This window comes from Phyllostomus hastatus, unplaced genomic scaffold (assembly GCF_019186645.2).
Source record: "Phyllostomus hastatus isolate PE091 unplaced genomic scaffold, TTU_PhHast_1.1 phas_scaffold_129, whole genome shotgun sequence".
Taxonomy (NCBI): domain Eukaryota; kingdom Metazoa; phylum Chordata; class Mammalia; order Chiroptera; family Phyllostomidae; genus Phyllostomus; species Phyllostomus hastatus.
Genome location: NW_025334009.1, coordinates 8480395 through 8508311, shown reverse-complemented (window position 1 = coordinate 8508311; position 27917 = coordinate 8480395). Strand labels below are relative to the sequence as shown.

Genomic DNA, 27917 nt, shown 5'->3' with positions numbered 1-27917 from the left:
TTGTTATCCCCTGCCCTAGGTGGACCGACCTGGGCAGCCGGAGGAGGCCACCAGGTAGGTGCCGGCCGACCAGAACTGCGTCCTGGAAACAGCAAAATAAAATGAGCCCTGGGCTGCCCTGGAGCAGCGGTGAGGGGCCCGGCTGGTTGGAGATCCCGGACTCACCCTCCGAGCAGCCCAGGACAGAGGGTGGGGGTGGTGAGCGCGGCTAGTGTGCCGGTTCTGGTCCTCGGCGTGGGATGGCTCGGGGGAGCAGGTGGAAGCTTTCTGCAGCTGGTTGGGGGGCGGGTGCGCCCAGCCTCTAGATCTCAGGGCCGCCTCCTACTCCGACCCCGCCTCTGTGGCGCAGCTGGAGGGCACCGAGGTTAGACTCCGGGACTAACAGCCCGGCGGCGGACAGGGGCCTCAGCGCGGGAGAGTGAGGCCGGGGTCCATCCGCTAGGATGGCAGGCACGGGGCCTGGCTGCGGGTCCCCGCGGTCCGAGGCAGAGCGGGCAGCTCCGGGACGGAGCACACCACGCGTGTCCATGCCCCGCGCCTGCACGCAGGGCTGCCTGGCCCTTTAAGCGTCCAGACGGCGGCCCCAGCTGACGCGCGGGCTCCAATCGGCGCCCCGCGCCCCCCGCCCGACGCGCCCGAGGCTCTGGGGCCGCAGCTGCTCGGCTGCTGGACTCGCTGCGGCCCTGCGCCTCCGCCCGCCCGGCCGCGCCCCCGGGGGCCATGGTCGCGGGGCCCTGCGCGGGGGCGGCCCCCAGCGCGGCGCTTCATGGAGCGGCCCCGGCCCGGCCGCCGGGGGCAGCGCGATCCCGCGGGGCCCTGTGAGCCCCCAGCGCCACGGCACCATGGTACGCAAGGCCCTGCCTGTCCCCCCGCTTATCCGCCCACCTGCCCGCTCTGCCCTCCCGAGCGCACGGCCGGCTGACTCGGGGTGGAAGGGTTGGAGGGATCTTCCCCCTCGCCGGGTCTCCCGACCCCCTTCTGGGGCCCCGTGGGCCCGGCGTGCTGCGCTCTGGTGCGGCCCTCGGCGGGGAGGGGGTTAAATTCCTGGGGTGGGGGCCTTGGGCGCGAGAGGCTGAGGTCTCACTGGGCACTGGTGGAGGGGGGCGCTCCCCTGAGCTTTGACGGCGCCGCCCTCGGACTGGGTGACGGGAGAAGGGGGAGGTCGGATTCCCGCCTGGGCCTTGGGCCACGTGGGCGCTGGAGCCGCCCTGCCTGGGGATACGGGGTGCCTGGGCCAAGCCGGGTGTTGGGGGGGGGAGCATTGCAGCTCCAGTCAAACTCCTGTGTGACCTTGGGCCGGTCCCCGGCCCTCTCTGGGCCGGTTTCCCGGGAAGGAGAGGGGCATAAGCACCGAGGAGACTGGACTAGACACCCCAGTCCCCAAAAGGAGGAGCCTGGAAGTCATGAGCATGTGCCCCTTGCTCAGACCCGGCCCACCCACCGCAGCCTGGTGATGGACGATTGTTGTGGGAGGTGGGGGTGCAGATGGAGCGCAGGTTTCGTCACTGGGGCCTCCGGGGAGGCGCTGGGCAGGTTAGGGAGGCAATGGCTTCTTGGCCGTGAGGCAGGGTACCCCTCAGGTGTGGAAGCTCTGACCTGGATGAGCGCCGGGGCAGGTGTCCTGGCACCTGGCTTTCCCCCAGCCTGGCTTGGGGGCCGGGGTGTGAGGGCATGAAACGCCCTGGCAGCCGGACTGCCTGACCACTCCCCTGGCCCTGCATCTTAGCCAGGCTGGCCTGGCCTTCGGGGTGGGGTGTGCGGCTCCAGCTGGCATAGCCACCTGGGGAGGGGCATCTGCAGCCTCGGGGAGCTGGCACATCTGGCCAGGGAGGCGGGCACAGCTGGTGGGCCCTGCGCAGAAGGCGCCCGGCTAGGGGGCAGCTGTGCCCTGCTGAAGGGCTGCCAGCTCCACACTCAGGCTGCATCTGCGTGCCTTCTCAAAGAAGTCCAGTCACAGCGCCCAGTCCCGGGGTTCTTGGCCCCTCAGGAGACGAGGATGGTGCTGGCCTGGCCGGGCACTGCCTTGTGCATGGGTCTCTGGGGCAGCACGACCCCACAGGCTAACCGCTCCTCCTCGGCTAGAGCCAGAGGGCCTTGGCCAGGCCTCACCTGGGCCCTGGGTCCAGACCTGCACACGGAAAGCTTGGGCACTGGAGGGCATTCTGTGAAGGGGAGCAAGCTGGACCACGGCCCAGGGGCCTGGGGTGGGCTCTCCCCAACAGGCCTGGCTTTGATGAGCCCTTATCCAAGTCGCTTCTTCCACCACTATCTGGCCACCAGCGCCCCTGAGTAGCCCCTGTTACTGTCCAGGTTGCACCCTGAGCCCTCACTGACCTATAGGTAGCAGCAGCTCTGGGGAGGAGGTTGAGAAGGGAGAGGCTGAGGAGGGTCCCCAGATGCCTCTTCCTGCGTTTTAAGTTATTGAAGGTCAAGAAATCCGTCTACGAAGAGTAGTTAGTGTCCAGCCCAGCAGGGAAGGGTGGCCTCAGAAAAGCCGGAAGACCAGGCGCTCTGCCACTGCTCACTTCGGGACTCTCCCAGGCTGAGCCTCAGTTTCCCCATCTGTACAACAGCAATGGGTCCCAGAAGATGAATCAGACTGAGTCAGGGAAGGGAAACGGGAGGGACTTGGCACTCGGTCCCAGCTGGACCGGCCAGGCCTGGACTGGCCAGCAGCCCCGACATGGAGGGGCAGATGGGTGGCGTCTTGGCTGGGGGGGCAGGAGGTGTGGGGGGAGAACTCGGGGAAGATAGTGTCCACGGCCAAGGGCCTGGCCAGAGTGGGGCCCGAGTGGGAGTGGGGTGGGTGCTAACCTGGGCCCCTGTTGTCCCTGGGAGCTCCCTGAGACCCGTTCCGAGGCCCAGGGTGGACTTCCACTCAAGTGACCAAAGTTGAAAATAGACACCCCCACTCACCTCCCTGCCCGGTCTGGGCCCACCTACTGCTGCCCCAGCCAGGAAAGGACTGGCATGGGGGGTAAGGGTGGGGCAAGGATGGAGGGGACCCAGGTGTCATCCCAGGGCCTCCAGGGAGTTGTCTGGGGGCGGGGAGGTGATGGCTTTGTGGCAGTGGAGCAAGGCCCTCAAATGTAGGATGCTCTGACCCAGCTGGACAGGGTCCAAGGAGGGCCAGAACCAGGAACCTGCAGGGCTGGGCCAGCCAGGCAGGTCGTTGGCACATACGTGAGCAGATGCCATGTGCTGGACCCACGCAAGGGACTGGGCAGCCGGCCTGTCTGTGCTGCCCACCTTTTGGGGAGGCCCCTGTGGTGCAGCCAGGAGAGGTTAAGCCAGTCCCTACTGCCGCAGTTCATAGGGGCTAGATAACCTGACCCATCTGACTTCCAGGGCCTGCCGGCGGCTGCAGAGGCCCCGGATGGGGTGGCCTTCCAAGATGGGGCCATCTCAGAGCCTCGGGGGCAGGCCTTGGGGCCAACACGGGCTGGATGTCCTCCTGCCCCACAGAACCCCTGTGTGAGGGGGTGTTGCTGGGGGCCAGGCCTGAGGCCCTGGTGAGCCCAAGCTCTGGCGAGTGGGGAGGGGCTGGCTGGGTCTCAGCAGCCTCCTCCAGCGGGGCAGCAGCACCAGGCCGGCAGAAGCCACAGGCCCTGGGCAGAGAATGCTTCGCAGTTTTTACCTCTGCCGTGCTCAGGCCAGGCGAGGCCCGCCGTTGGTGTGGTGAGGGCCTCCCTCGGGTGCCGCTCCCAGGGGTGCAGTAGCCAGAGGCTGGGCAGTGAGCGAGGGAGCCTGGCTTCTGTTCTCGAGGGGTCTGGGGCTGGGCGGGTGTGGTTTTATTTGCGTGAGTGAGTGTGGGGGAGAGAATTCGTGGAGCTCAGAAAATGCCCGTGTCCCTGCCAGGGTAACCAGCCAGCCCCAGTTTGCCCACAATGGTCCTGGTTTTAGCAGCGAAAGCCCTGCATCCTGGGAAACCCCTGGGTCGCCGCCACACCTGGACGGTGGGTCACCCGAGTCCCTTTTCCCTTCCCCAGATGACTTCCTGTTTTGCAGCGGAAGAGCTGGAGGCCCAGGAAAGTTAACGGGTCTGTGGCCTCAGAAAGTCACGATTGGAGTTTGAGCTCTGAGGGGCGGCTGATTGGAGCTCCAATCCTGGTTCTTCCTCCTCCTCCTCCTCCTCCTCCTCACTGATGTGTTGGCTCCTTTCTGTAACACGGAACCAGGACTGAAGCGTGGGCTGCCTACGGGATGGTGGGCCGGGGCCCCGCCGGCTGGGACCTGACCCGTGTGCCCTCTGCCCTGCAGTTGCTGGTTGAGAAGACGACCGACTCTCCAGCGGCCGAGTTCTCGCTGGTGGAGGACGTGGCGCTGCACTTCGCCTGCTTGATGGGCCGCCTGAACGAGCAGCGCCTCTTCCAGCCTGACCTCTGTGACGTGGACCTGGTGCTGGTGCCCCAGCGCAGCGTCTTCCCGGCACACAAGGGCGTGCTGGCCGCCTACAGCCAGTTCTTCCACTCGCTCTTCACCCAGAACAAGCAGCTGCAGCGTGTGGAGCTGTCCCTGGAGGCGCTGGCCCCCGGTGGCCTGCAGCAGATCCTCAACTTCATCTACACGTCTAAGCTGCTGGTCAACGCGGCCAACGTGCACGAGGTGCTCAGCGCCGCCTCCTTGCTGCAGATGGCTGACATCGCGGCGTCCTGCCAGGAGCTGCTGGATGCCCGCTCCCTGGGCCCCTCGGGCCCCAGCGCCGTGGCTCTAGCCCAGCCGGCGGCCAGCTGCACCCCGGCCGCGCCACCCTACTACTGCGACATCAAGCAGGAGGCCGACACCCCAGGCCTGCCCAAGATCTACGCCCGAGAGGGGCCTGACCCCTACTCCGTGCGTGTTGAGGACGGGGCAGGGACTGCAGGGGGCACGGTGCCTGCCACCCTCGGGCCAGCTCAGCCCTTCTTCAAGGAGGAGAAGGAGGGTGGCGTGGAGGAGGCTGGCGGGCCCCCGGCCAGCTTGTGCAAGCTGGAGGGTGGGGAGGAGTTAGAGGAGGAGCTTGGGGGCACTGGCACCTACAGCCGCCAGGAGCAGTCCCAGATCATCGTGGAGGTCAACCTCAACAACCAGACTCTGCACGTGTCCACGACGCCCGAGGGGAAGCCGGGCGCCGCCGCGAGCCCAGCCACCATGGTGCTGGGCCGGGAGGACGGGCTGCAGAGACACTCGGAGGACGAGGAGGAGGACGAGGAGGAAGAGGAGGAGGAGGAGGAGGAAGAAGAGGAGGGCGGTGGCAGTGGAGGGGAGGAGGAGGAAGAAGAGGAAGGTGGCAGTCAGGGAGAGGAGGATGAGGAGGAGGAAGGGCACAGTGAACAGGAGGAGGACGAGGAGGAGGAAGAGGAAGGACACAGTGACCAGGATCAGGAGAGCTCAGAGGAGGAGGAGGAGGAAGAGGAGGAGGGGGAGGCGGGGGCCAGGCAGGGCCCAGCGGGGCGCAGGGGCAGCCGGGCAGAGCCCCCTCCCCACAGTCGCATGGCCACTCGGTCCCGGGAGAATGCCCGGCGGCAGGCGCCCCCTGAGCCCGAGGAGGCCGGGCAGCGTGGAGGGAAGCGGTCAAAGCAGCCCCCTGGAGCAACCCCTGCGCCAGCTCGAGGGCCGCAGGCCCCCGACGGGTTGGGGGCCAAGGTGAAGCTGGAGGAGAAGCAGCACCACCCGTGCCAGAAGTGCCCGCGCGTCTTCAACAACCGCTGGTACCTGGAGAAGCACATGAACGTGACCCACAGCCGCATGCAGATCTGCGACCAGTGCGGCAAGCGCTTCCTGCTGGAGAGCGAGCTGCTGCTGCACCGACAGACGGACTGTGAGCGCAACATCCAGGTGGGCCTCCGGGCGGCTCCGTGGGTGGGGCGGGGTGGGGCGGGGCGGGCAGAAGGCCAGCTGAGGCCACACGGCCACCCAGGCCAGGCCAGGCCAACCCGGGCGCCCGGGGTCCTGCTGCCTGTGTGCGTGGTCTGGGGAGACTAGACTCAGCCTCCCCGATGGACAGTGGGGCCAGCCCAGGCCCAGGTTGGTGAGAATGTCAAGGAGAGCTTTCTGGAGGAAGTGGGTAGCTCCGGGCTTTGGCACTTGGGAAGAAGTGCAGATAGGCTTGGAACAAACAGTGCCCTTGGCCAGAAGGGCAAGGGAGCATGGACTTGGGAGCATGAGAGAGTGGCCGGAGCACACGGGACTGGGGGACAGCCAGCCGCGAGGGGGATGAGCCAGCAGGGCCAGGGGTGTGGAGTGTCACGGACTGTTCGGTGCACAGCAGCACAGACGAAGCGAGGCAGGGCTTGCCCAGAGGGGGGCGCCATTTTCCACTTGCCACCAAGGCTGAGTAGAGCAAGAGGCAGCTGGCAGGAAGGAGCCCTTGCCTTCAGCTCTTGGAGATGCCAGCTGGCCTGGGCCTGGGGAAGAGGGTCTGGATGAGAAATTTAGGAAAAGCAGGGAAGCTGGGCTGGCAGCCAGGCCTCGGGCCAGCCTGGCCTCTCAGGGTGTGGGCAGCACAGGTTTTTACCTTGGTGGCTGAGAGGTGTGGTAAGGACAGGTAGGCGGGCGCTAATTGCCTGAACTAATTGCTAACTGCGGTGCCCCTGGAGGAAGTGTTACCTGGGGGGTGCCTGGTCTCTGCCCCACCCTCGTGTACCTGTTCCCACTTGCCTGTCTGCCGGGCTGCTCTGTGGCGCTCCACCTGCCGCACACCTGAGCCTCCCTCCTGAAGGGGAAAGACCCTTGCTCCCTTTCCGACCTGGGCAGCCTGACCAACCTGACCCGGTTTCTGCTTGAGTCCTGGCCTGGCCTCGGGGTCCCTGGGGGTGTCCAGTGTCCAGCAGGGATGGGCCCGATAGGGGCCCAGGGCAAGAGGAGGGGGCGAGTGGAGCCCTAAGGTTCCCACCCCCCCCACACTGCCCGATGGGACCTGGTCCTTCCTGCGGCACCCCCACCCCCCCACTTCCCGCAGCCCGCCCTCTGAGACCTGTCTCTGTGGCGATCTCCAAGGTGTCAGGGCCTGGGTCCCAGCAGGGAGCTGGGGGAGCTCGTATCTGGGCCTGAGAGGGGCTTCTCCGTACCCTTGGGGGCCCTTCAGCCAGTCCTGTGTCTCCCCTCTGTAGAGAGACACCTTGTTGAAACAGGCACAGAGGAGGGGCCTGCTGGGAGAGGCGACCCCTGACCCTAGTTAAGTTCAAGGATGAAGGAGAACCCGGCTGTGGCCCTGGGCGGTGGGCGGGTGTTTAGGGAGGTTCCGCCCCCAGCCCCCAGAACAGCAGATCCGGCTGCTCCTTGGACTCCAGGGCTTGTTCTCCAGCGCCACGCAGGGGCGGAAAGTGAGGCCAGAGAGGGGCCGCGACCTGCCCTCCATCGCAGGGCCCCGCCCCCGGGCCCAGGGCCTGAGGTCCTCTCTCCCCGCAGTGCGTGACCTGCGGCAAGGCCTTTAAGAAGCTGTGGTCCCTCCACGAGCACAACAAGATCGTGCACGGCTACGCAGAGAAGAAGTTCTCGTGCGAGATCTGCGAGAAGAAGTTCTACACCATGGCCCACGTGCGCAAGCACATGGTGGGTAAGTCCAGGCCCGTCGGGCGTGGGTGGAGCCTGAGGACGGAGCCGGCCAGCCGGTGCGTGTGCGGGGATGGACTCCACATCCGAGGGCGCCGTGGAGGGGCGAGAAGGCCCCTCTTGGCGGGGAGGCCTGGGGTCACTGGGGGCAGCGGCAGGTGGACAGGCTCTGGGGCCAGGGCCGCCATGTCCAGTCAGGCGTGTGGCGCACTGCACACGGGCTCCTGGACGCCCTGGCAGGCAGGGTCCGGAGCCCAGCCGGCGCAGGCCCAGTCTGTTTGAGGACAGCTGTGCCTCTGGTTCCCTCTCACCCTGTGGCCGTCACAGGGCCTCCAGCCCTTCTGAAGGCAGCCCTCCCCACAGGGTTACTCCTGGACCCAGTAAGGAGGGGCCCCGGGGTGTGTTGGGCCACCTTTCTGCCTTGGGCGTGGCTGTCCCTCCACTCCAGGTGGGCCTGGCTGGGAGTCTGTGTCCCTGCAGCCCTCCCAGCCTTGCCTACTCTTGGACTTGGGCTCAAGGGAAAGGTAGCCACGGTGGGCCTTACCCCCTTTCTCCACCAGACAGTGCTGGGGGCCTCCAGCGTGAGCTGCCTGCAAGCTGGGACCCCCGGGGCTAGGTCTCAGCCAGGAGATGCTGGGTAACCCAGGACCGGTGGTCCTTCCTGGGCTCAGGTTCACCAGCTGTGAGCTCTGAGGGGCCCTCCTGCCTCCAGTCTCGCCTCCCAGACCTTCTCCCTCGTCTCTCTGTGGGTTCTGGGGGGGTGCAGCCAACCTTTAGAAGGGTCACACTCTGGAACGCCTGCCGCCGCTATGACACAGCACCACTCCCAGCCTCCTTGTATAGAAGACCCTGAGGCCCATGGAGGCCGAGCAGGGAGCCGTGGCTGGGCCGGGGGTGGAGCTGCGTCAGTCCCGTTGGGACTCTTCCATCTTCTCCCCGGAACTTTAGGGGGTCAGGCGGCCCGGGCTATTTCTCTCGGCCAGAGGCTAAGGAACCAGAAGGGCCTCCAGGCTGGTCTGACCAGACTTCAGAGCAGGCAGACACCTAGCCCACAGGGGAGCAGGGGCCTTCCTGGGAGGCAGCCCCAGGTCCCGAGACAGAGGTGGTGAGGTGGGCCCCAGCGCAGGTGGGGTCCCCCAGAGCCGTGACGGCTGTGCCGCACGCCCCGCAGCTCACACCAAGGACATGCCCTTCACCTGCGAGACCTGCGGCAAGTCCTTCAAGCGCAGCATGTCCCTCAAGGTGCACTCGCTGCAGCACTCCGGGGAGAAGCCCTTCCGGTGCGAGGTGAGCGCCCTCCTCCCCCCGCCCCAGGTGCCCCCCCCCTCCCCGGGTCGGGACCGAGGTCAGGGACAGCGGCTGTGGAAGAGCTGCAGGGGTCAGGGCGGTGGGGTGCAGGGTTCCGAGAGGGGCCCTCTGTCTGATGTCTGTGGCTGTCACTTCCCGCTCCATCCTGACCTGGTCACCCACTGGCCTGCCCCTGCCGCCACCCCCCTTCTGCCACTCCACCCCTAACCCAGGCGCACCCGTACATGTTCAGGGTGGGAAGCCTGCCTGGGCTGGAACGATGGGCGGGCTTGGGGGAGAGGCGGCAGGAGGAGCACCTCAGGTGGACAGAGGGAGCTGCAGGGGCAGGGGAGAGGGCCTGCGGACAAAGAAGGATGGGCGAGGGGGGGGCGGGGAGGGTTCGGCTTTAAGCCTGAGACCTGCCTCCATCTGCGGCCTTTTCCCGCTTCCTGTCCCCATTCCCACGGGGCCCTGTGCCCCATGGCCCCATCACCTCTGCCCTGCACTGCTCTGCCCCAGGAGCCAGGGCGAGTGCCCCGCTCCCTGAAAGCTGCGCCCCTCTCTGCCCCTGGCCTCACGCCCCGCCCGTCCCACCCCGCCCTCAGAACTGCAACGAGCGCTTCCAGTACAAGTACCAGCTGCGCTCCCACATGAGCATCCACATTGGCCACAAGCAGTTCATGTGCCAGTGGTGCGGCAAGGACTTCAACATGAAGCAGTACTTCGACGAGCACATGAAGACCCACACAGGTACCGCGGCCCCGGGAGTGCCGGGCCCCACCCGTCTCGGCCCTGCAGAGGGTGCCCGGGCCGGCCCCACCCTTCCCCACCTGGGACCTGAGTTCGCCCTTCTGAGGCCGGGGGCCACGCGCCCCTCTCCCAGGGGCGGTGAGGCTGGTACGACGTGGCCCAGGGTGGGGAGGACCCTGGCATGCCAGGGCTGAGCCCCACTGTGGGTCCATGGGTGCAGGGAGGCCGGCCCTGGGCTGGGGTGTAGCAGCCCCGGCCCCGGTGACGCCCCGCTGCCCACCGCCACCCTCCAGGGGAGAAGCCGTACATCTGTGAGATCTGCGGCAAGAGCTTCACCAGCCGGCCCAACATGAAGCGGCACCGGCGCACCCACACGGGCGAGAAGCCCTACCCCTGCGACGTCTGTGGCCAGCGCTTCCGCTTCTCCAACATGCTCAAGGCCCACAAGGAGAAGTGCTTCCGCGTCAGCCACCCACTGGCCGGCGACGGCCCCCCCTCTGCGCCAGGCCTGCCCCCCACCCAGCCTCAGGCTCCCGCCCTGCCCCTGCTCCCCGGGCTGCCCCAGACCCTGCCGCCCCCGCCCCACCTGCCCACCCCTCCTCCACTCTTCCCTACCACTGCCAACAGCGGCGGGCGGATGAGCGCCAACAACTAACCCTGCCCTATGCGTCGTGCAGCACCTGCAGCCCAGGGGCGGCTGGGAGCACCCCTGGCCCTCCCCGCCTTGTGGGAGGGCCCACCTGCCTGGCACCGCTGCGCCCCCATCCCCAGAGGTGGCTGGACACGCTCTGCCTGAGGCCCCTGCCCCTAGCAGGGGTGCAGGCTGGAGGCGCCCCAGATCTGGTGGAGGACACCTCACTCCCAAGTGCTCCCTTTCAGCGACTCCTTGAAGCCTTTCCTGGTTTTTGTTTTTTTGCGGTTTTTTTCTGAAAGCGAAGGAAAAAGAAAAGACAGGAAACTATTTGCAGTGCCCCCCTCCAGGTGAGGGGGCGCTAGAGGCAGCAGGTACAGTGGAAAGCGGGCTTGGAGAGCAGGTGTGACCCGTCACTCTGCTGAGGGCCTGAGCCCAGGGGTCGTCCAGGTGCAGCCCTGGCCAGCCCCAGCAGCTCCTCCCTGCCTCCCCTGTGCCCCCTGACTTGCCCCCTCGTCCTGGAGGGTTTGGGGAGACGGGGCGTGCCAGCCCCCTTGGAGCAGCTGAGGACTCAGTCTGAGTCTGTGCACACGGAGCAGGGGCTTGAGACTGAATGCCCGTGAGCATGGGGGGTGGGGAGCGGCGAGGCATGAAGACTTCAGACCCAGCTCCGCACCATGTGGAGTGGGGCAGGCAGGGGCTGGACCCCGGGCATTTGCTTTCCCCACCCATCACCCGGCCGTACTGCGAGCCCTGGGCCTCAGGGTGCTGTGCGCAGGCCCTGGGCGGGCAGAGGGGTTGGCTCCCACAGCACCAGCGTCCAGGGGCTGCAGGAACCCTGCAAACGAGTGGACCCCGGGGGAAGGGCCCCAGGGGGCGGCTTGGGCACGTTGTCGAGGTTTCAAGGTGCTATCAGTGGGGCAGCAGGCAGGGGCTTCTGTTCGTGGGCACCCGCCCTCACCAGCTGCCTGGCCACGCCTCCCACGCCGGAGGAGACGCATGTGTCTGCGTCCGCCCCTGCTCCCCGAGGGCAGCGCCAGGCCTCGTCCGCCCTGGGCCCCGCCACAGCCCGCCCCTGGCTGGTGTCCAGCATCGTCGTCCCTCCTGGGCCCTGGCGCTGGTGGCGGGGTGCCTGTGGCATTGTTGGTGAAAGGACCCCATGGTCAGGCCCTGGGGGCAGGGTTGGGTCCAGGGGGTGGGGGACCCCCTCCCTGTGCCCAGCGCTTGCCCCCCGAGAGGCCAGCACGAAGAGGTCACCCTTTTTTGTTGTCATTTAACATCTTTATTCCTGCCTTTCAAATGAGGGGGAAGGTTCCATAAGCTACATGTTTCCTAGTTAAGCTCTCTCCCATTGTGTTTATATGGTTTTGTTTGTTATACTCTTTGCACCTTAAACCCCCACGACTACCCCCCCCCACCTCCTTCCCAGCACAGCTGGCGTGGGAAAAGGCCTGAGCCCAAGGGGGACCAGGGGTGGCTGGGCCCCATCAGCCTGCGGGCTGAGGGGGTCGGAACCCCTCTGACCTCCTTGTGAGGCCACGGCGCCGGGGCAGGGAACTGGGCACATTTTAATCATCAATAAACGAAGCACTTTATTCTGTACAGATGTGGGCAGGCCCAAGGAGCCCGAGTGATTTGAGGGTCTGTAACCCAAGCCGCACAGCCTGCTAGCTCTCTGGGCGTGGAGGGGGCAGTGCCCTGGCCTGGCTGAGTTCAGGGCCGCCTCTGCCCCGGGAGCAGGGCAGGCCAGAGACTGCAGACACACCCTCAGGGGGGCCCCCTGGCGTCCTCTGGGGATCGAAAGGGGGGCCCTCTCCGAGAGAGAGGAAGGCTTCTGGTCTGGCTCCCAGCTCTGTGGCTCCCCGTCCCCAGCCTGGGCCTCCTTGGCCCCTGCTTTACTGAAGCTCTTCCCCTCTCTCCTTCCCATTATCTCTGGGCTTCCATGATGTCCTCAGGGTCCCCCCTCCCCACTCCCCAACGCTTGCTATTTCTAACCTCTGGTCCCAGTGCCTGGCAGCTCTCCAGAGCTGGCTCCCGTTCCCCACCCCCCCAAAAGCTGATCTTCCCCAATGGGCTCTAGGCTGGGACTCCCATGGGTCCCCAACCCCTTGTCACTGACACCAGGCTCTACCATAGGGGCTGGTGGCCTTGTCACCTGCTAGCCCCACTGTGGCCTTAGCAAGCCTGGGGCCCTGGCCAGGCCAGACTTGGACAGGCAGAGGCCAGACATGGGTGTGGGGGAGCTGATTGTGAAACCCTGTCCCAAGACCAAGGTTTCCTGTCCTTCCATCCGTTCCCTCTAAGGGCGGGACAGGGGTCTAGACAGCAGACTGGGCTCTGATCAAAACGGTCTTGCAGCTGTATGGGTGGGGACAGCCATACCCTTTCCTGGGAGGCCACATCCCAGTGGGGACAGGAGCCCCGTGTCCCTGGTGCTAAATGCTCTCCCCCTCGGGCCATGGTGGGAGGGAGCTCCTTTCCAGCCAGACCTCGAGGGTCTGAAGCAATAACGGAACCTCGGCAGCGCCAGTATGGACGGGGTTCCTGTTCTACCAGCTTTTCCATTTCCTCTTTGTTTTAACAACAGATGAATAATAAGCACCTGGATATTGGACTGAAGGGACTGGGGCTTCATACCCACCCCCCAGGGCTGGTGGCAGTGGTGGGGAGGGGGGTTGAGGTTCAGCCCGTCCCCCTGGAGTTGGGCGGTGAGGAGGGCCCTCTGTCCAGCTGGACTTGTCCGCCCACCTGGCCAGACCTCGGGCCTGGAACCTGGGCCTGTCCCTGCCTGGCTCCTCTGGGGGCCCCTGGGCTCGGGCCAGGTGGGGTGGGTGGCCAGAGAGGCGACGACCCCAGTTCTGGGAGCCGGGCTGGTCTCGGAGCCTGAGCCTCCGACTCTGGCACATGCTGCCACGGTGCCCCTCACAGCGGGGGCAGCACAGCTGTCCCCGGGCCTGTGGACCCCCGATGCCTGGTCATATGCCCCCCCCCACCCGCTGTGAAGTGTGTGGGGAACAGCAGGCGGAGGAGTGAGAAGAGTGGAGTGAGGGGAATAAAGTCAATACAACTGTTCCTTGGCCCAGCCTCTTTTTTCTTAAAAAAAAAAAATCTTTTTATCCTCATCCAAGGATATACTTACTGATTTGAGAGAGAGAGGAAGGGAGAGAGAAACATCTCTCAGTTGCCTCCCAAGCACGCCCCTGGGTTGTGGGGATCGAACCCACAACCTAGGTATGGGTCCTGACTGGGAATCGAGCCGGCAAACTCTCTGGTTTGTGGGACGGTGCTCCAACCAACTGAGCCACCGGCCAGCGCTGCCCAGCCTCTTCTGTATGTGCTGTCCGCCCTGACTGTTCCTGGGAAAGATTGGACCAGGGCAACAAACCCGACAGCTTGGCCGCAGGCCGCGCGGACGTCATGCCCCGGACCCCAGCTCCCTTCCGCCACAGTGGGCTGCACCACGGGAAGCACCCCGAGTCAGGAGCTGAGGCGAGAGCAGAGGTGCACCCCCAGACTCATGCTGGGGCTGGGGGGGATGCAGAATGCGCCTGAAAGAGGAGAGGTCCTGGGGCAAGGACCCCTGCGGGTGTGGTTCCCCTGCGGGTGTGGTTCCCCTATGGGTGTGGTTGCCGGAGCCCCAGGTGCGTGGGCTCGGAAGCCCTGAGCATTCACGCTCAGCGCCGGTGGCACTGTGACCGCCAGCATGGACTCATCCCTCCTTTCATGGCAGGTGAGTCTGAAGGGGGCAGGTATCGGAGATGCTGTCATGGGCACTGGGAGGACAGGAGCCCATGTGGAAGACAGGTAGTGACCTCCAAGGGGGGAGCATGTGGCTCCCCCTGGGACCTCCGGAGCCCTGGCTGCATACCAGATGGTTCCTAGGCCCGGGAGAAACGAGGTGAATGAGGCCCCCGTGTTTGTGCCACTTAGTCTGGGCCCAGGGGGCGGGTCAGGCCAGAGGGAGGACAGAGGGCTGGAGGGTGATTCATGACCCAGCCAGGAGGCACGGGTCCCCAGGGTGTGGACCCTCTTCCCGCAGTCCCACTTCCCTAGTGGGAAAGGAGCGGGGCTCACTCAGGCCAGCCTGCAGAAAGGCTCGCGGAGGGACACCGGGGCCTGGCCACGCCCCCACCCAGGTCTGTGGTTGGGGGCGGGGGAGGGGTCGGTCTGCCTCTCTCTGTTTCCGCTCCCTTCCCTCTTGCTGCCCCTCCGTTTGCGGATCTCTGCACCTTCTTTCCCTTCCGCCCCGCCTCGCCACCCCTGTCGTCAGAGTGCGGTTGACCCTTGAACAACGGGGGGGTCAGGGACACCGAACGCCAGGCAGTCGAAATCCGCATATAACTTTCGATTCTCCCAAAACTTAACTGCTATCAGCCTGCTGTTGACAGGAAGCCTTGGGGCTAATAATCAATAGATGCTTGGTATATTATATGTATTATACACTGTATTCTTACAGTACAATACGGTAGAAAAAAGAAAATGATAAAATACATTTACGGAACGGTATGTATTTACTGACAAAAATCCGTGTGTAAGTGGACCCACGCAGTTCAAACTTGCGTTGTGGCAGGACCCGCTGTAGTTCCTTCCCAGTTGCCCTCCGCAGAGCCTTGGGCACGTGCCATGTGAGGCCGGGAGGCAGGGGCCGGTGGGTGGCTCTGGCCGTGAGTGGCGGGCACCACGGAAGGCATCACCTCACTCTTCTTCAGCCTCGCTCTTTGGGACGGAGCAGCTCACTAACACCCCGTGCCTGGAGCGCAGGGCCGAGCGGTGCTGGCCTGCGGGAGAAAGCTGGGTCTCCTTCCGCCTCGGGCCCAGTAGGGCGCAGGGAGTTAGGAAGCCACGCGGCCCTGGCTTGGCGGTGTCCTTGGACCTCCCCCCCACCCCTCCCCTGGTTGTGTGGCCTTCGGAGTCGTGGCTGGGAAGTCGGCCAGGACGGGCTGCACACAGGCAGTGTGTGAAGCACATTTGCGTTGTGGTGCAACCATCACGTTGTGGTTTCATCACGTTGTGGTGAAACCGAACCCCTGCGCCCCCTGCCCATTCCCAGCCCCCAACAACCACCACCCTGCTTTCTGCGTCTGTGATTTGAGGACTCTGGATACCTCATGTAGGTGGGATCACGTATTCTTCGTCCTTTTGTGGTGGGCTCACGTCACCTCCCGCACTGTCCCCAAGGTTTATTCCGTGGTACAGCGTGTGTCAGAATTCCTGTCCTTTTTGAAGACTAAATAATATTCCATTGTACATGTGGGGGTCCCGCATTTTACTTATCCACTCATCTGTCTGTTGTCTGTTGACATTTAGGTTACTTCCACCTTTTGGTTATCGTGGATAATGCTGCAACAAACGCAGGTGTACACATCTCTCTCTCTTTGAGACCCTGCTTGCAGTACCTTTGGGTGTGTAACCAGAAGGGGATTGCTGGTAATTCTATTTTTAATTTTATGACGAGTGGCCATCCTGTTTTTCATGGTGGTCCTACCACTTACTCACATTCCCCCCGACAGCGCACAAGGCTTTCGGCTTCTGCACACCTTTGCCGGCGCCTGTTGTTTCGTCGTGCTCCCGCAGTAGACTGTCCAGCGGGCGTGTGAGGTGGTCGCTTGGGGTTTGGGCTCACACTCTCCTAGTGACGGGTAACACTGAACATCTTCTCATGTGCTTATCGGCCATGGGCCTATCTTCTTCGGAAAAATGTCTATGCAATTCTCTTGCCCATTTTTAAATCAGGTTGTTCGATGTTGTTGAGTTTTAGGAGTTCTTTTTATGTTTTAGATGTTAACCCCTCATCAGATGTATAATTTGCAAATATTTTCTACTATTCCACGGGTTGCCTTTTCTGTCCGCTCTGCCCTAGATGTGCAAAAGTTTTCAGTTGAGACGTAGCCCAATCTGCTTTTTGTCGCTGCCTGTGTGTCTGGTGTCGTATCCAGGAAATCATCAGGTCCGGTATCATGAAGCTTTCTTTCTCTGTTTTCTTTTCTTTTTTTTTTTATTTTTAAGAGAGTTTTTAAAAGATTTTATTTATTTCTTTTTAGAGAGGGAATGGAGGGAGAAAGAGAGAGAGAGAGGAACATCAATGTGTGGTTGCTGGGGGTCATGGCCTGCAACCCAGGCATGTGCCCTGACTGGGAATCGAACCTGCGATGCTTTGGTTCACAGCCCGCGCTCAATCCACTAAGCCACGCCAGCCAGGCCCTTCCTCTGTTTTCTAAAAGCTTTGTAGTCTTAGCTCTTTGAGTTAGTTTTTGCAATGATGGAAGACAACTTTATTCTTTTGCACTTGGATATCTAGTTTCCCGAACGCTACTGAAGAGACTGCCCTTCCTCAGCGAATGGTGTTGGCACCCTTGTCCCACATCCTCTGACGATACACGTGAGGGGTGACTCCGGGCTCTCTGCTCTACCCCAGCGGTCTGTGGACCCACCTGTCTGCAGGCCAGCACCAGGCAGCTTTGATTTCTGTAGTGTCGCAGTAAGTTTTGAAATCAGGAAGTGTGAGGTCTCCAACTTTGTTCCTCTTTTTCAGCATTGTTTCAGATGGTTTTCATTTTAAGTCCATGATCCATTTTGAATTAATTTGTGGATGAAGTGTGAGATTTAGGTCGAGGCTTCCCCCCTGCCCCGCCTCCCACCCCATGCTCCAGTACTATTTGTTGAAAAGTCTATCTATCCTTCCTCCACTGAATTGCTTTGGACCTTTGTCAAAAATCAGTTGGGCACGTTTAGATCTATGTCTGGGTCCTCCGGTCTGTCCCACTGATCTGTGTGTCTGTCCTGGGCCAGCGCCACACAGTCCTGGGTGCTGTGACTACACAGGAGGACTTGCGATCAGGTCGAGTGATCGCTCCCGCTTTGCTCTTCTTTGCTGAGATTGTTTCGGCTATTCTGCGGCCGTTGCCTTTCCATATGGATTTTATAATAAGCTTGTCTGTGCCTATTAAAGACTTTTCTAGGATTTTGCTAAGACACTGAATTAAACCTATAGTTCCATTTGGGGAGAATGGACATCTTGACTGTGTTGAATCTTCCAGCCCACAAACACAATATGTGTCTCCCTTTATTTAGGTCTCCTGTGATTTTGTTTCACTGGCATTTTGTGATTTTCAGTACACAGAGCCTGTATGCATTTTGTTAAGTGTATTCATAAATGTTGTGCTTTCCTTGGAGTGGTTATAAATGCTAGTAAGTTTTACATTGTGGTTTCTACATGTCCATTGTGAATGAATAGAAATGCAGTTGATGTTTGTGTATTCTTCTTGTACCCTCCAAACTCATGTATTAGTTCCTAGACGTTTCTTGTTTATTTGTTCGTTTTGTTTTGTAGCTTCCCTGGGATTATTTCCCCTTCTTTCCTAAAAGACGGCTTCATCAGATATAGAATTCACCATTTTCAGTTCTTTCAGCTCTTAAACCACGTTACACCACTTTCTTTGGCCTCCGTGGTTTCTGGTGAGAAAGCCACCGTCATTTACGTCGGTGTTCCCCTATCGGGGTTGTGTGGTTTTTATCTGGCTGCATTCACGTTTTTTTCTGTTTCTCTTCAGTTTCTGGAAGTTTAATTTATGTGTCTTGGCGCGGATCCCGTGTGGGGTTTGCTCAGCGCTTTGAAGTTGCGTGTTTGTGTCTTTCACCAGATTTTGGACGTTTTCAGCCTCTCCTCTCCTTCTGGGGCCTTACAATGCCAACGTGAGAGCCTTTGTTCTTGTCTCTCGGGCCCGCGGTGCCGTTCAGGTTCTGTGTTTCACTCCACGCCCCCTCTGTGCTTCAGAGCGGGGACGCCCTGTTCATCTGTCCCCACAGGCACTGCCTTTGCCCTCTGCCACCCTCCCCACCCCGTCCTACTGAGGCCACCCAGCACGTTTCTATCGCTGTTATTTCATTTTTCGGTTCTATAATTCCACTTGGTTCTTCTGCGTAACTCCCACGTCTTTGCTGAGATTTTCCATTTCTACAAACTTGTTTCGAGAGGCCGTGTGACTCATGGTGGAAGCACTGTGACCGTGGCCACGTTACAACCCCCGGCAGATAGTCCCAGCGTCGGACTCGCCTCAGTGTTGCTGTCCATTGATTCTTCCCACGTCGGAGTTGTGACTTTTCTGGTTCTTATTATGACGGGTGATTTTTTATTGCATCCCGGATATCTTGACTATTATGTTAGAAGACTCTGGGTTCTTTTTTTTTTTTTTTTAAACAAGCAGTTGCCTTGCTTAGGTTTAGCTAGCAGGCCCAGGTCGACTTCTGTGGGCTGAGGTTCCAATGACAACTTCATTTGCCACTTGTTTCTGTTTCTGCTGCCTGAGAGAACAGAGGGGGTCCCCCAGGCCAGGTGCCCAGTGTCGCCAGCCCCACGAGGCGACATGTAGGTGAAGGATATGTCCTCTCCCTTGATTGCGGTGGCGGTTTCACAGGTGTATATACACACACGTCAAAACCTGTCAAATGGTATACTCTCCATATGCACAGTTTATTGTTTAAAAACAACATATGAGAGATCCCTATTTGCTGGCCATGTAAATGTCCATGTCTAATACCCACCTCATGATTTGGGAGTTAAGATCAAATGAGTAAAACTTAAAAGGATGAAGTGAGACGACATTGTCCTTTGATTCAACGAAAAGTAGTGGAGGGATGAGGTCTCCCTCTGTCTTCTACGCCCACACCCGGCCCTCGGGCCTCTCCCTGGTGGCTCACAGAGTGCGTGCGGCAGAGGTGACACAGGACCGTCCATGACCCGACGGTTGTTGAAGTGCCTAATGGGTACACGGCAGTTCAGTCTACTGGTCTCTCTACTCGTGTGTGTGTTCGCATTTCCCCTAATTAGAACAAAAACATAAACAGCGGCTCCCCATGTCACGGAGGGGGAAATGGCCCGTGGTCCTGCACGGCCCCCTCACCCTTTCCTCGCTGCCCTCATCTTCCCAGCCTCACCTCCTGCTGTTCCTGGGAGGAGCCAGGCAGCTTCCTGCCTCAGGACATTTGCTCCAGCGGTGCCCTGGCCGGGAACCCCCCTTTCCCACGGCTCAAATGTCATGTCCATCCTGCCCACTCCACCCGACATCGTTACCACCTCCATCCGTCACTCCCCACACTCTGTTTCCTGCTGTTTGTCACCGGAGCAGTTATCACCGGTGGACATGCTGTATAACTATTTATTCGTTGCTGTCTTTCTCCCCACCCCCGGCTGAATGGAAGCTCCACGAAGACAGGAAGTCTTGCCTGATGCGCTCACTGCTGAATTCCCAGCAGATGCTCCGTGAATGAATGAACCGTGTGTGTATACATATATATATTCTAGTGGAATGCCTGGTAGGGAGGGAGCACTATGGGATTCATCATAATCTAAAAATACATCGTGCAGTCACTTGGTAAATATAAGTTCAGTGTTCAGCCAGTACCTTCTGTGCTGGTCTTTGGAAAATGAGACTATGATTAATGGACCTTTTTGATGTTGGCCTTGCTGTTGCTAATTTGTGGGGAGCCGTAAGCCCTCAGAGGTAGGCAGGTCCCCTTTGAGTCCTGACCGGGCTACTTGTCAGCTGTGTGACTTGGCCAAGTCGCGGAGCCTCTCAGAGCCTTGTGTCCTGACAGGACTTGTTGGAAGGGCCCTGCAATCCAGGGCTGGGTTGGAAGCCCACCGCTTGCCTTCCTTGTCCTTTCTGCACGACGGATAGGACCGCCTCCAGGACCTTCCCGGGTGCTGCGCCCTCTGGGACCTGCTGGTGGGGTGACCGAACAACAGTCAAAAGCACTGCTCAGGAGGGACAGGCAGTGACACCACTGAGCTCACAAAAGGGGAGGTGACTCAGTCCTGACCCAGCCTGAGGTCCCCTCTCCAATCCCTCCACCCCCAGAGCCGGAGATTATAAACAAGTGACTCAGAGGAACGATGGGAGAATGCCCCATAACAGTTCTCGCCAGTGTCCAGGGGGCTAAATTTAACCCACAGCTGCAGCCTCCGGCACGCTGGGAACAAGTTAATCTTGGTGGCAGAGGCTGCTGTGTATGCAAAGGGGGGCTGGTCAGGAGTCCAGAGCAGCATGGGCATAGGGCCTGGCTGCCCTGGGTCTCCACCTTGGTCCCCTAGACTGTAGACAGGGGACAGGGGCCCCAGGGCCAGGCAGGCCAGGCCAAGCCGGCTCAGGCCAAGCCAAGAACGGACTAAGACCAACGAGCATAGACAGCTGAAGTCCTGGAATATTAAACTCTTAGGGCGTCACTGTTTGAACACTGAAGTCCAGAATGTCATTCCCCCGGTATGTTAAAACCTGGGGGTGGGGGGGGTGAACACCTAGAACAGTCAAATTCTAGGAAATCCATCTCCCAGCATGTCTGATACCTCCCAGTGTTAAAGCCCTGTGGCTGTGTGCTCCTAGGAACACAGAACCTCAGTGGCTCCGAGCCTCAGCAGAACAGGCTGCCACCCTCCGAGTCTCAGCCCTCCACCTCCTCACTGGGTAGGAGGGGAAACTGAGGCTCAACGGAGGGACCTGCCCTGCCCCAGGCTCCACAGAAAAGCGGTCACCTAGTCCACCTAAGGCACGTTCTTGCGCAGTGGAAGGAGGGTATCTGAGCTGGGGCAGAAGTTGGGAAAGACCTTCTCTTTTCTTTTTTTTTTCTTTTTTAAAGATTTTATTTATTTATTTATTTTTAGAGAGGGAAGGGAGGGAGAGAGAGAAAGAAACATCAATGTGTGGTTGCTGGGGATCATGGCCTGCAACCCAGGCATGTACCCTGACTGGGAATCGAACCTGCGACACTTTGGTTCGCAGCCCGCGCTCAATCCACTGAGCTACGCCAGCCAGGACAGACCTTTTCATTTTAAAGGTGGGACAACAAGGTCCCTAATGAGTGGATGCCACGCTCAAGTTCACTGAGCACAAAATCTAAGCACATTGTATCCAGAGGTGGCTGGAGTGAAATGTACTCCGGAGAGGAAGATAGAGGCACCTGGTGGAAAGACCCAGAAGGTGTGAAGTCAGGGAGACAGGGGAAGTGGGACTCCCATTCTTGCCCCTCCCTGATGTCAGGGGTGGAGGCTGGGTCACCCCCTCCCCCGAGGAGCATTGCCCAACCAAGGAACGCAGTCAAAGCCATCCAGTGCCCCATTTAGAAATGAGGCAGTGAAGCCCTCATCTTTCCAGGAAGGCCCAGAAACCCCACTCCCATCCCATGAGCCCCAGGGGCTGAGTCAAGGCTGCTCTGGGAGGGGGCCTCTGCCCAGTTGTCCCCTCTGCGTCATGTGCAGGAGGCCAGGCAGCTCTCCTTACAGGGCCGGGCCCACCTCTATATATAGCCCCAAGAAGACAGCTGCGTAGACCAAGCACAACCCAGCAGGAAAGCAGGGAGTGAAGAGGAGGCCTCTGGCACCCTCGGTCGCCGCACCCTAGGCCACCCGCCATGGCACTGGGCTTGGAGCAGGCGGAGGAGCAGCGGTTGTACCAGCAGACGCTCCTGCAGGACGGGCTCAAGGACATGCTGGACCACGGCAAGTTCCTGGACTGCGTGGTGCGGGTGGGTGAGCGCGAGTTCCCGTGCCACCGCCTGGTGCTGGCCGCCTGCAGCCCCTACTTCCGGGCGCGCTTCCTGGCAGAGCCGGAGCAGGCGGGCGAGCTGCGCCTGGAGGAGGTGTCCCCCGATGTGGTGGCCCAGGTGTTGCACTACTTGTACACGTCGGAGATCTCGCTGGATGAGGCGAGCGTGCAGGATTTGTTCGCCGCGGCGCACCGCTTCCAGATCCCGTCCATCTTCACCATCTGCGTGTCCTTCCTGCAGAAGCGCCTGTGTCTCTCCAACTGCCTGGCGGTCTTCCGTCTGGGACTCCTGCTCGACTGCGCGCGCTTGGCCGTGGCCGCCCGGGACTTCATCTGCGCGCGGTTCTCGCTCGTGTCGCGCGACAATGACTTCCTCGGGCTCTCGGCAGACGAGCTCATTGCCATCATTTCCAGCGACGGTCTCAACGTGGAGAAGGAGGAGGCTGTGTTTGAGGCCGTGATGCGGTGGGCGGCCAGCGGCGACGCCGAGGCCAAGGCCGAGCGCCAGCGTGCGCTGCCCACCGTCTTCGAGAGCGTGCGCTTTCGCCTGCTGCCACGCGCCTTCCTGGAGAGCCGCGTGGAGCGCCACCCTCTCGTGCGGGCCCAGCCCGAGCTGCTGCGAAAGGTGCAGATGGTGAAGGATGCCCACGAGGGCCGCATCACCATGCTGCGCAAGAAGAAGAAAGAGAAGGGGAAGGAGGCAGCTGGGGCCACGGCGACTGACAAGGGCGCGGGTGAAGTCAAGGCGCAGGAGGACGAGGAGGAGGAGCGTATCCTTCCCGGCATCCTCAACGACACTCTGCGCTTTGGCATGTTCCTGCAGGACCTCATCTTCATGATCAGTGAGGAGGGCGCCGTGGCCTACGACCCGGCGGCCAATGAGTGTTACTGCGCCTCCCTCTCCACCCAGATCCCCAAGAACCACGTCAGCCTGGTGACGAAGGAGAACCAGGTCTTCGTGGCCGGGGGCCTCTTCTACAATGAGGACAACAAAGAGGACCCCATGAGTGCTTACTTCTTGCAGGTGCCTGGCCAGCCCTGGGAGGGGGGTGGCCAGCGCTGGGTGCTGGGCACTGGGGTCAGCCCTGAGGCCCAGGAGAGACCTGTGTCTACTCGTTGGTCAATGTCATTGGTCTAGGGTGAGCTGTAGACCAGGGAGGTTCAACAACAGGCCCTTGCCTCAGCTGAAGACAGTCACAGGCAGTGGACAATGAGCCACCTAACTTCAGTGTCTCTGTTTTGGGGAGGACAGCCCCAGGATGGTCTGATGTGCTGGGGGCTCTAGCCCTGCACAGGGGGCGGGGTCAGGCACTGCGTGGAGGAGGAGCCAGGTCAGAGCCGGTTCTGGGCAGGGCCTTTGCGTAGGCGGGCACTGGCCCGTAGAAGACAGTGTCCCAAGGGACCATCCTGCCTAGCCCTCCCATTACACAGATGAGGAAACTGAGGCCCCGGAAGGTCCAGTAGAGCGGGGTGCCCAGTCCAAGTTGTGGTGTGACAGGATCTCAGAGGGCAGAAATGGCTTCCTAGTGACCATGTGGGTGTGAGCCAGGCTGGAATTTGGAAACCTGGAAGGGAGTGGGGTGGGGAAGGAGCCCAAGGAGTGGTGCACTCCGGGAGGCCAGGAGCGAGAGGGCCGAGGAGGAGCCTGGTGCCGGGATCAGGCTGGGAGGCGGGGGCAGGTCCACCAGTCACCAGCACAGGTGGGCACATCATGGTTGAGTCTCTCTGGGCCTCCGTTTGTAAATGGGGGTGTTATCCTTCCTGCTTGACAAGGTCGTTTCAAGGTTAAATGGTGGGTATAAGGTGTTCATCTGCGCGGGGCTCAGCCCTCGGGAAACTTTTCAGAAACATCAGCCACTAGTGTTGTTGTTATAAGACCGTCCAGATGGACAGGGCGACAGACGTACACTCTAGGTTTTCAGGGGCGAGTGGCAGGACTGGCTGCATTTGGGCTGGTCGTGCAGGGGGACGGGGTGGATCTCAGAGGCCCTTGCCGTGCAGGGGGACGGGGTGGATCGCAGAGCTGGCCGGTCCTGGTACTGTAATGGGGACCTCCGGGCACCTGCGTATTCGGAAGCTGGGAGGCATCTCGGGGGGTTGCCGGGCTAGGTAGTTCTCAGCCTGAAAGGTGGAGGGGCGATGTCTCCAGACACCACCTCCAGGCCCTGCTGGCCCTACCCGGAGGCTTGGACTTCTCTGTGACCCAGGGTGGCGGGGAGGGGCTGCGCCGGGGCTGGAGCTGCGGGCATGGGGGAGGCGGTAGCTGACTGCACCCCGGGTCCGCAGTTTGACCACCTGGACTCAGATTGGCTGGGGATGCCGCCGCTGCCCTCGCCGCGCTGCCTCTTCGGCCTGGGAGAGGCTCTCAACTCCATCTACGTGGTCGGCGGCCGGGAGCTCAAGGACGGGGAACGCAGCCTGGACTCGGTCATGTGCTACGACAGGCTGTGAGCGCGGGCAGGGGGCGGGGCCGCCCCGTGTGGGCGGGAGCCTGGAGGCCCAGACGGAGGAGGAGAGGGGGAGGAGGGAGGGAGGGGAGGGAGGAGGGGAGGGAGGGAGAGGAGGGGAGGGAGGAGGGGAGGGGAGGGAGGGAGGGGAGGGGAGGGGAGGGAGGGGGAGGGAGGGGAGGGGAGGGGCGCGCGATTGGCAGGTGGGACGAGAGCGAAGAAATGAGAGGCCTGGGGAGTTCCGGTAATCTGCCGAGTGCACCCCGAATACGGGATCCGTACTGGGGGGTGGGTGGATGCAGAGACAGGGGCTGAGTGCGCTCACCCTCTCCTCCCCCCCCCACTCCAGGTCGTTCAAATGGGGTGAGTCGGACCCGCTGCCCTACACCGTGTACGGCCACGCGGTGCTCTCCCACATGGACCTTGTCTACGTCATTGGCGGCAAAGGCAGCAACAGGTGAGGCTCAGGCCTGGAGTGAGCGCAGCAGCAGGGCGGCAGGTTAGACCGGAGCGGTGTTGCCCCGGCTGCCCAGGGAGGCGGGGCTGCAGCCTTAGGGGCGGGGCCAAGGGAGGGTGGGGGCTCTGCTCCTGCTTCCTCCCTCTCACTGAACGCCCCCCCCCAACCCCCACAGGAAGTGCCTGAATAAGATGTGCGTCTACGACCCTAAGAAGTTCGAGTGGAAGGAGCTGGCTCCCATGCAGACTGCTCGGTCACTCTTCGGGGCCACCATCCACGATGGCCGCATTTTTGTGGCTGCTGGGGTCACAGACACGGGGCTGACCAGCTCAGTGGAGGTGTACAGCATCCCGGACAACAAGTACGGCCCCTTGACTCCTGTCTCCCCTCCCTGCCCCAGGCAGGACAGCCAGGGACCGGGGGTCTCACTGTAACCCCTGGCTGTGTGGCTGTGGGGCTATGCTGGCCCTGTCTGGGTCAGCCCCAGAGGGAAGCATAGCCCCTGCCTTGGGTTTTCACAGTTCAGCTTGGACATCAGCACAGAAATAGCCCCTTGCCCCTGATCAGCAGTGAGGTGGGCTTCCCCCCAAGGCGGGGCAAGGGTTCTGGCCAGCCTGGCCTGCAGGAGAGAGCTCCTCGGGGGTGGGGTGCAAGATGCCAGGTTTCTCACGCAGAGACTCACACCAGGCACTGGCCTGGGACTGGGGCTGCAGCGGTGACCCAGCTGCCTGGCCCTGGGGGGTCAGGAAGAAACCGCTGGGGTGGGAGAAGGATGCCCGGGCAAAGGAAGGTAGGCGCCGAGGCAGTTAGGACAAAACAGCAAAGGCTATTGCTCCGGCTGGACGGAGTGTGGAGGGTGGAAGGAGGTGGGGAGGCGGGTACTGGGGCTGCAGAGGCAACAGTGGAGAACTTTAGCCCCGGGGGCAATGCAATGCTTCCGGTGGGTTTTACTAAAAGGCCTCTTGACGGCTGATGCAGAGATGACGGCTGATGCAGAGATGACGTCAGGAATTTCCCAGGAGGCAGGGGTGCTGCTTTATAGCAAGACGTGCTGGTGGCCCAGGGATGGGGTTGCAGAGGGGAAGGGGCAGAGGGGGTGCCCCGCAGAAAGCTGTAGGCCAGGGCTTCTCACACTGTCACATGCCCACGGATCTCTGGGAGATCATGTTAAAATGCAAGGGGCGTGGGTGCTGGGCCTGGACTGCCAAGCCCTGTAGGGGGGTGGGGGGGACCCGCCAGCCCTTTGTGACGGTGGAGGGGAGGGCTCAACAGGAACCGGGAGGGGACTGATTGGACGGAGGGAGAAGGGGGCCGGGCAGGAGTCCAAGGGGTCGGGAGCTCGAAGGCCTCTGAGCTAGCCAGTGGGAACTGGGTCAGGAGTGAGAGGGACACCGGGGAGATAGGTCCACCGTGGATCTCAGGGCAGGCTGGATGGCGTGCCAAAGGGCCAGTGAAGGGAAGTGGGAGGGGCAGAGAGGATGGGGAAGGAAGCGAAGACCAGCGGGAAGGGGGAGGGAAAGAGCGTTGGGACACCCTGAGGCCCTGGCAGGGGCCCCAGGTGGACATTCCTAAGGAGGTCCCAAACGGGAGGTTGTGCCGAGAGCCTGCAAGCCTGGGGGGCAGTTGATTTCAGGGGGGTGCGGCTGAGGCTGTGGGTGCAGGGTGGGCCTGGCGCTGGGCTTGCTGAAGCCCCCCTGATGATTCACCTCCTCACCCCACCCCCCAGGTGGGCGTCCTTTGAGGCCTTCCCGCAGGAGCGCAGCTCCATCAGCCTGGTCAGCCTGGCGGGCACCCTGTACGCCATCGGTGGCTTCGCCACTCTGGAGACTGAGTCCGGGGAGCTGGTCCCCACAGAGCTCACTGACATCTGGAGGTGAGCCGGGCCCCAGGGAGGCGGGGCGGAGTCAGGAGCAAGGCTGGTGGCCCACAGCACCGTGGCTGCAGGGAGGACCCCCGGCAGGCTCCTCTGGGGCCAGAGCCTGTGGCTCTTCCCCAAGTCCCAGGAGGCGGGACAGCAGCCCCTCTTCAGCCCTGGTTCTCTCCGTGTGGTTGGGCAAGTCTGAGCTTGCACACAGGACACCATGCCCCACTGTGGGACCCCAACAGTGTCACAGTCGGGAGCCGACCCCAAGCTCAGGGCGCAGACCCACGGAAACAGGTCCCAAAGCAGAGGGGCCCTGGAGAGGCGGCCAGGCCTTCCCTCTCCCTTCCCTCCTGGATGCTCAGGGGTGGGGGAGCGCCGGGCCAGGATTGAGAAGTTGCTGGACCCCAGCCTTGGAGAGCCATTGCTTTCCATGGCTGGTCCTTCCTGGGGATGGAGGGCAGAGGTTTCGGCCACTTGGGGCAGCTTCCAAACCTTCCCGTATCCCCACTGCCGCAGGCAGACAGCCCCCGGGGGGCAGTGCTGTTGGGAGAGTGACGGTGGGGGCGGCACTTCTTGGAGGGCTGGGTGGGGAAATTCTACGCCTCCAGGAAAGAGGTAGACTTTGCTGGAGGGAGGTGGCCCTTCCTGGAATGTGCGGTGGCTGTTCTTTAGGGGTGGGCCTTGTGGGGGCCCCCTCCAGGAGCGGACCATTCTCCAGAGCTGGGGCCAGGGGGACTCCTCAAGAGTGGACCTAGTGCTCCCAGCCACCCCTCCCTGCTGGGCCTCCCTCTGAACTCTGCTGACCAAGCTCCGCGTCCCTGCCCCACCCCCCAGATATAATGAGGACGAGAAGAAGTGGGAAGGTGTTTTGCGGGAGATTGCCTACGCCAACGGCGCCACCTTCGTACCTGTGCGGCTCAACGTGCTGCGCCTGACCAAGATGTGACCGGCCCCGGAGGGTCTGCACCCCGCCGCCCTCATGGGCCAGGCCTTCTGGGGGCTCCAGGGAGGAGGCTGGGAGGGGCCCGAGCCCCCCTGGATCTGCTTCAGTCAGGGAAGGTAACGCTGCCAGCCCTGGCCTCGGAGCTGGGACGAAGAACTCCTCCGGTGTCTCCACGTCGCCCGCCTGTGTTCTTGGTCCTTGAGCCAGACACACAAGGACGCATCCCAGGCTGCATCCTGGCCCTGCCCCACCCCCCAGGTGGCCTGGCCGCGTGTGCCAGTGACTTCCCCACAGGGGCCAGTCCTCGCCTGTCACAGGGGGAGTGCCCCACCAAGAGCTCCCTGCAGCACAGATAAGTCTTCTTTCCTGAGAAGAATAAAGTGCCTTCTGATCCGGCCGCTCAGGGTCTGGAAGCAGGTGCTCCGAGACAGTGATCAGCTAGTTTGAAGATTCGGGGCTTTAACATTC

At 61.9% G+C, this 27917-nt stretch overlaps 2 protein-coding genes across 3 annotated transcripts; both read left to right on the top strand.

Moving 5' to 3' along the window:
* The first annotated feature begins 354 nt into the window (after window positions 1–354).
* Window positions 355–13273, top strand: ZBTB47 (zinc finger and BTB domain containing 47). 2 transcript variants are annotated; one of them, XM_045856851.1, is made up of 7 exons: window positions 355–845; window positions 3990–4040; window positions 4261–5817; window positions 7390–7537; window positions 8705–8820; window positions 9426–9570; window positions 9864–13273. In XM_045856851.1, exons 3-7 carry the CDS (start codon window positions 4342–4344, stop codon window positions 10223–10225), a joined length of 2247 nt encoding a protein of 748 aa, XP_045712807.1. In that variant the 5' UTR covers window positions 355–845; window positions 3990–4040; window positions 4261–4341; the 3' UTR covers window positions 10226–13273. The 2 variants fall into 2 exon arrangements, with proteins under 2 accessions (XP_045712807.1, XP_045712806.1); XM_045856850.1 differs by lacking the exon at window positions 3990–4040 and having other exon boundaries at window positions 356–845.
* An 8083-nt stretch (window positions 13274–21356) lies between these two features.
* KLHL40 (kelch like family member 40) lies at window positions 21357–27477 on the top strand. The gene is made up of 6 exons (XM_045857268.1): window positions 21357–22762; window positions 24025–24185; window positions 24535–24642; window positions 24818–25003; window positions 26369–26515; window positions 27341–27477. The coding sequence occupies exons 1-6, from the start codon at window positions 21605–21607 to the stop codon at window positions 27450–27452; spliced, it is 1872 nt and encodes a 623-aa protein (XP_045713224.1). The 5' UTR covers window positions 21357–21604; the 3' UTR covers window positions 27453–27477.
* The last annotated feature ends 440 nt before the right edge of the window (window positions 27478–27917 follow it).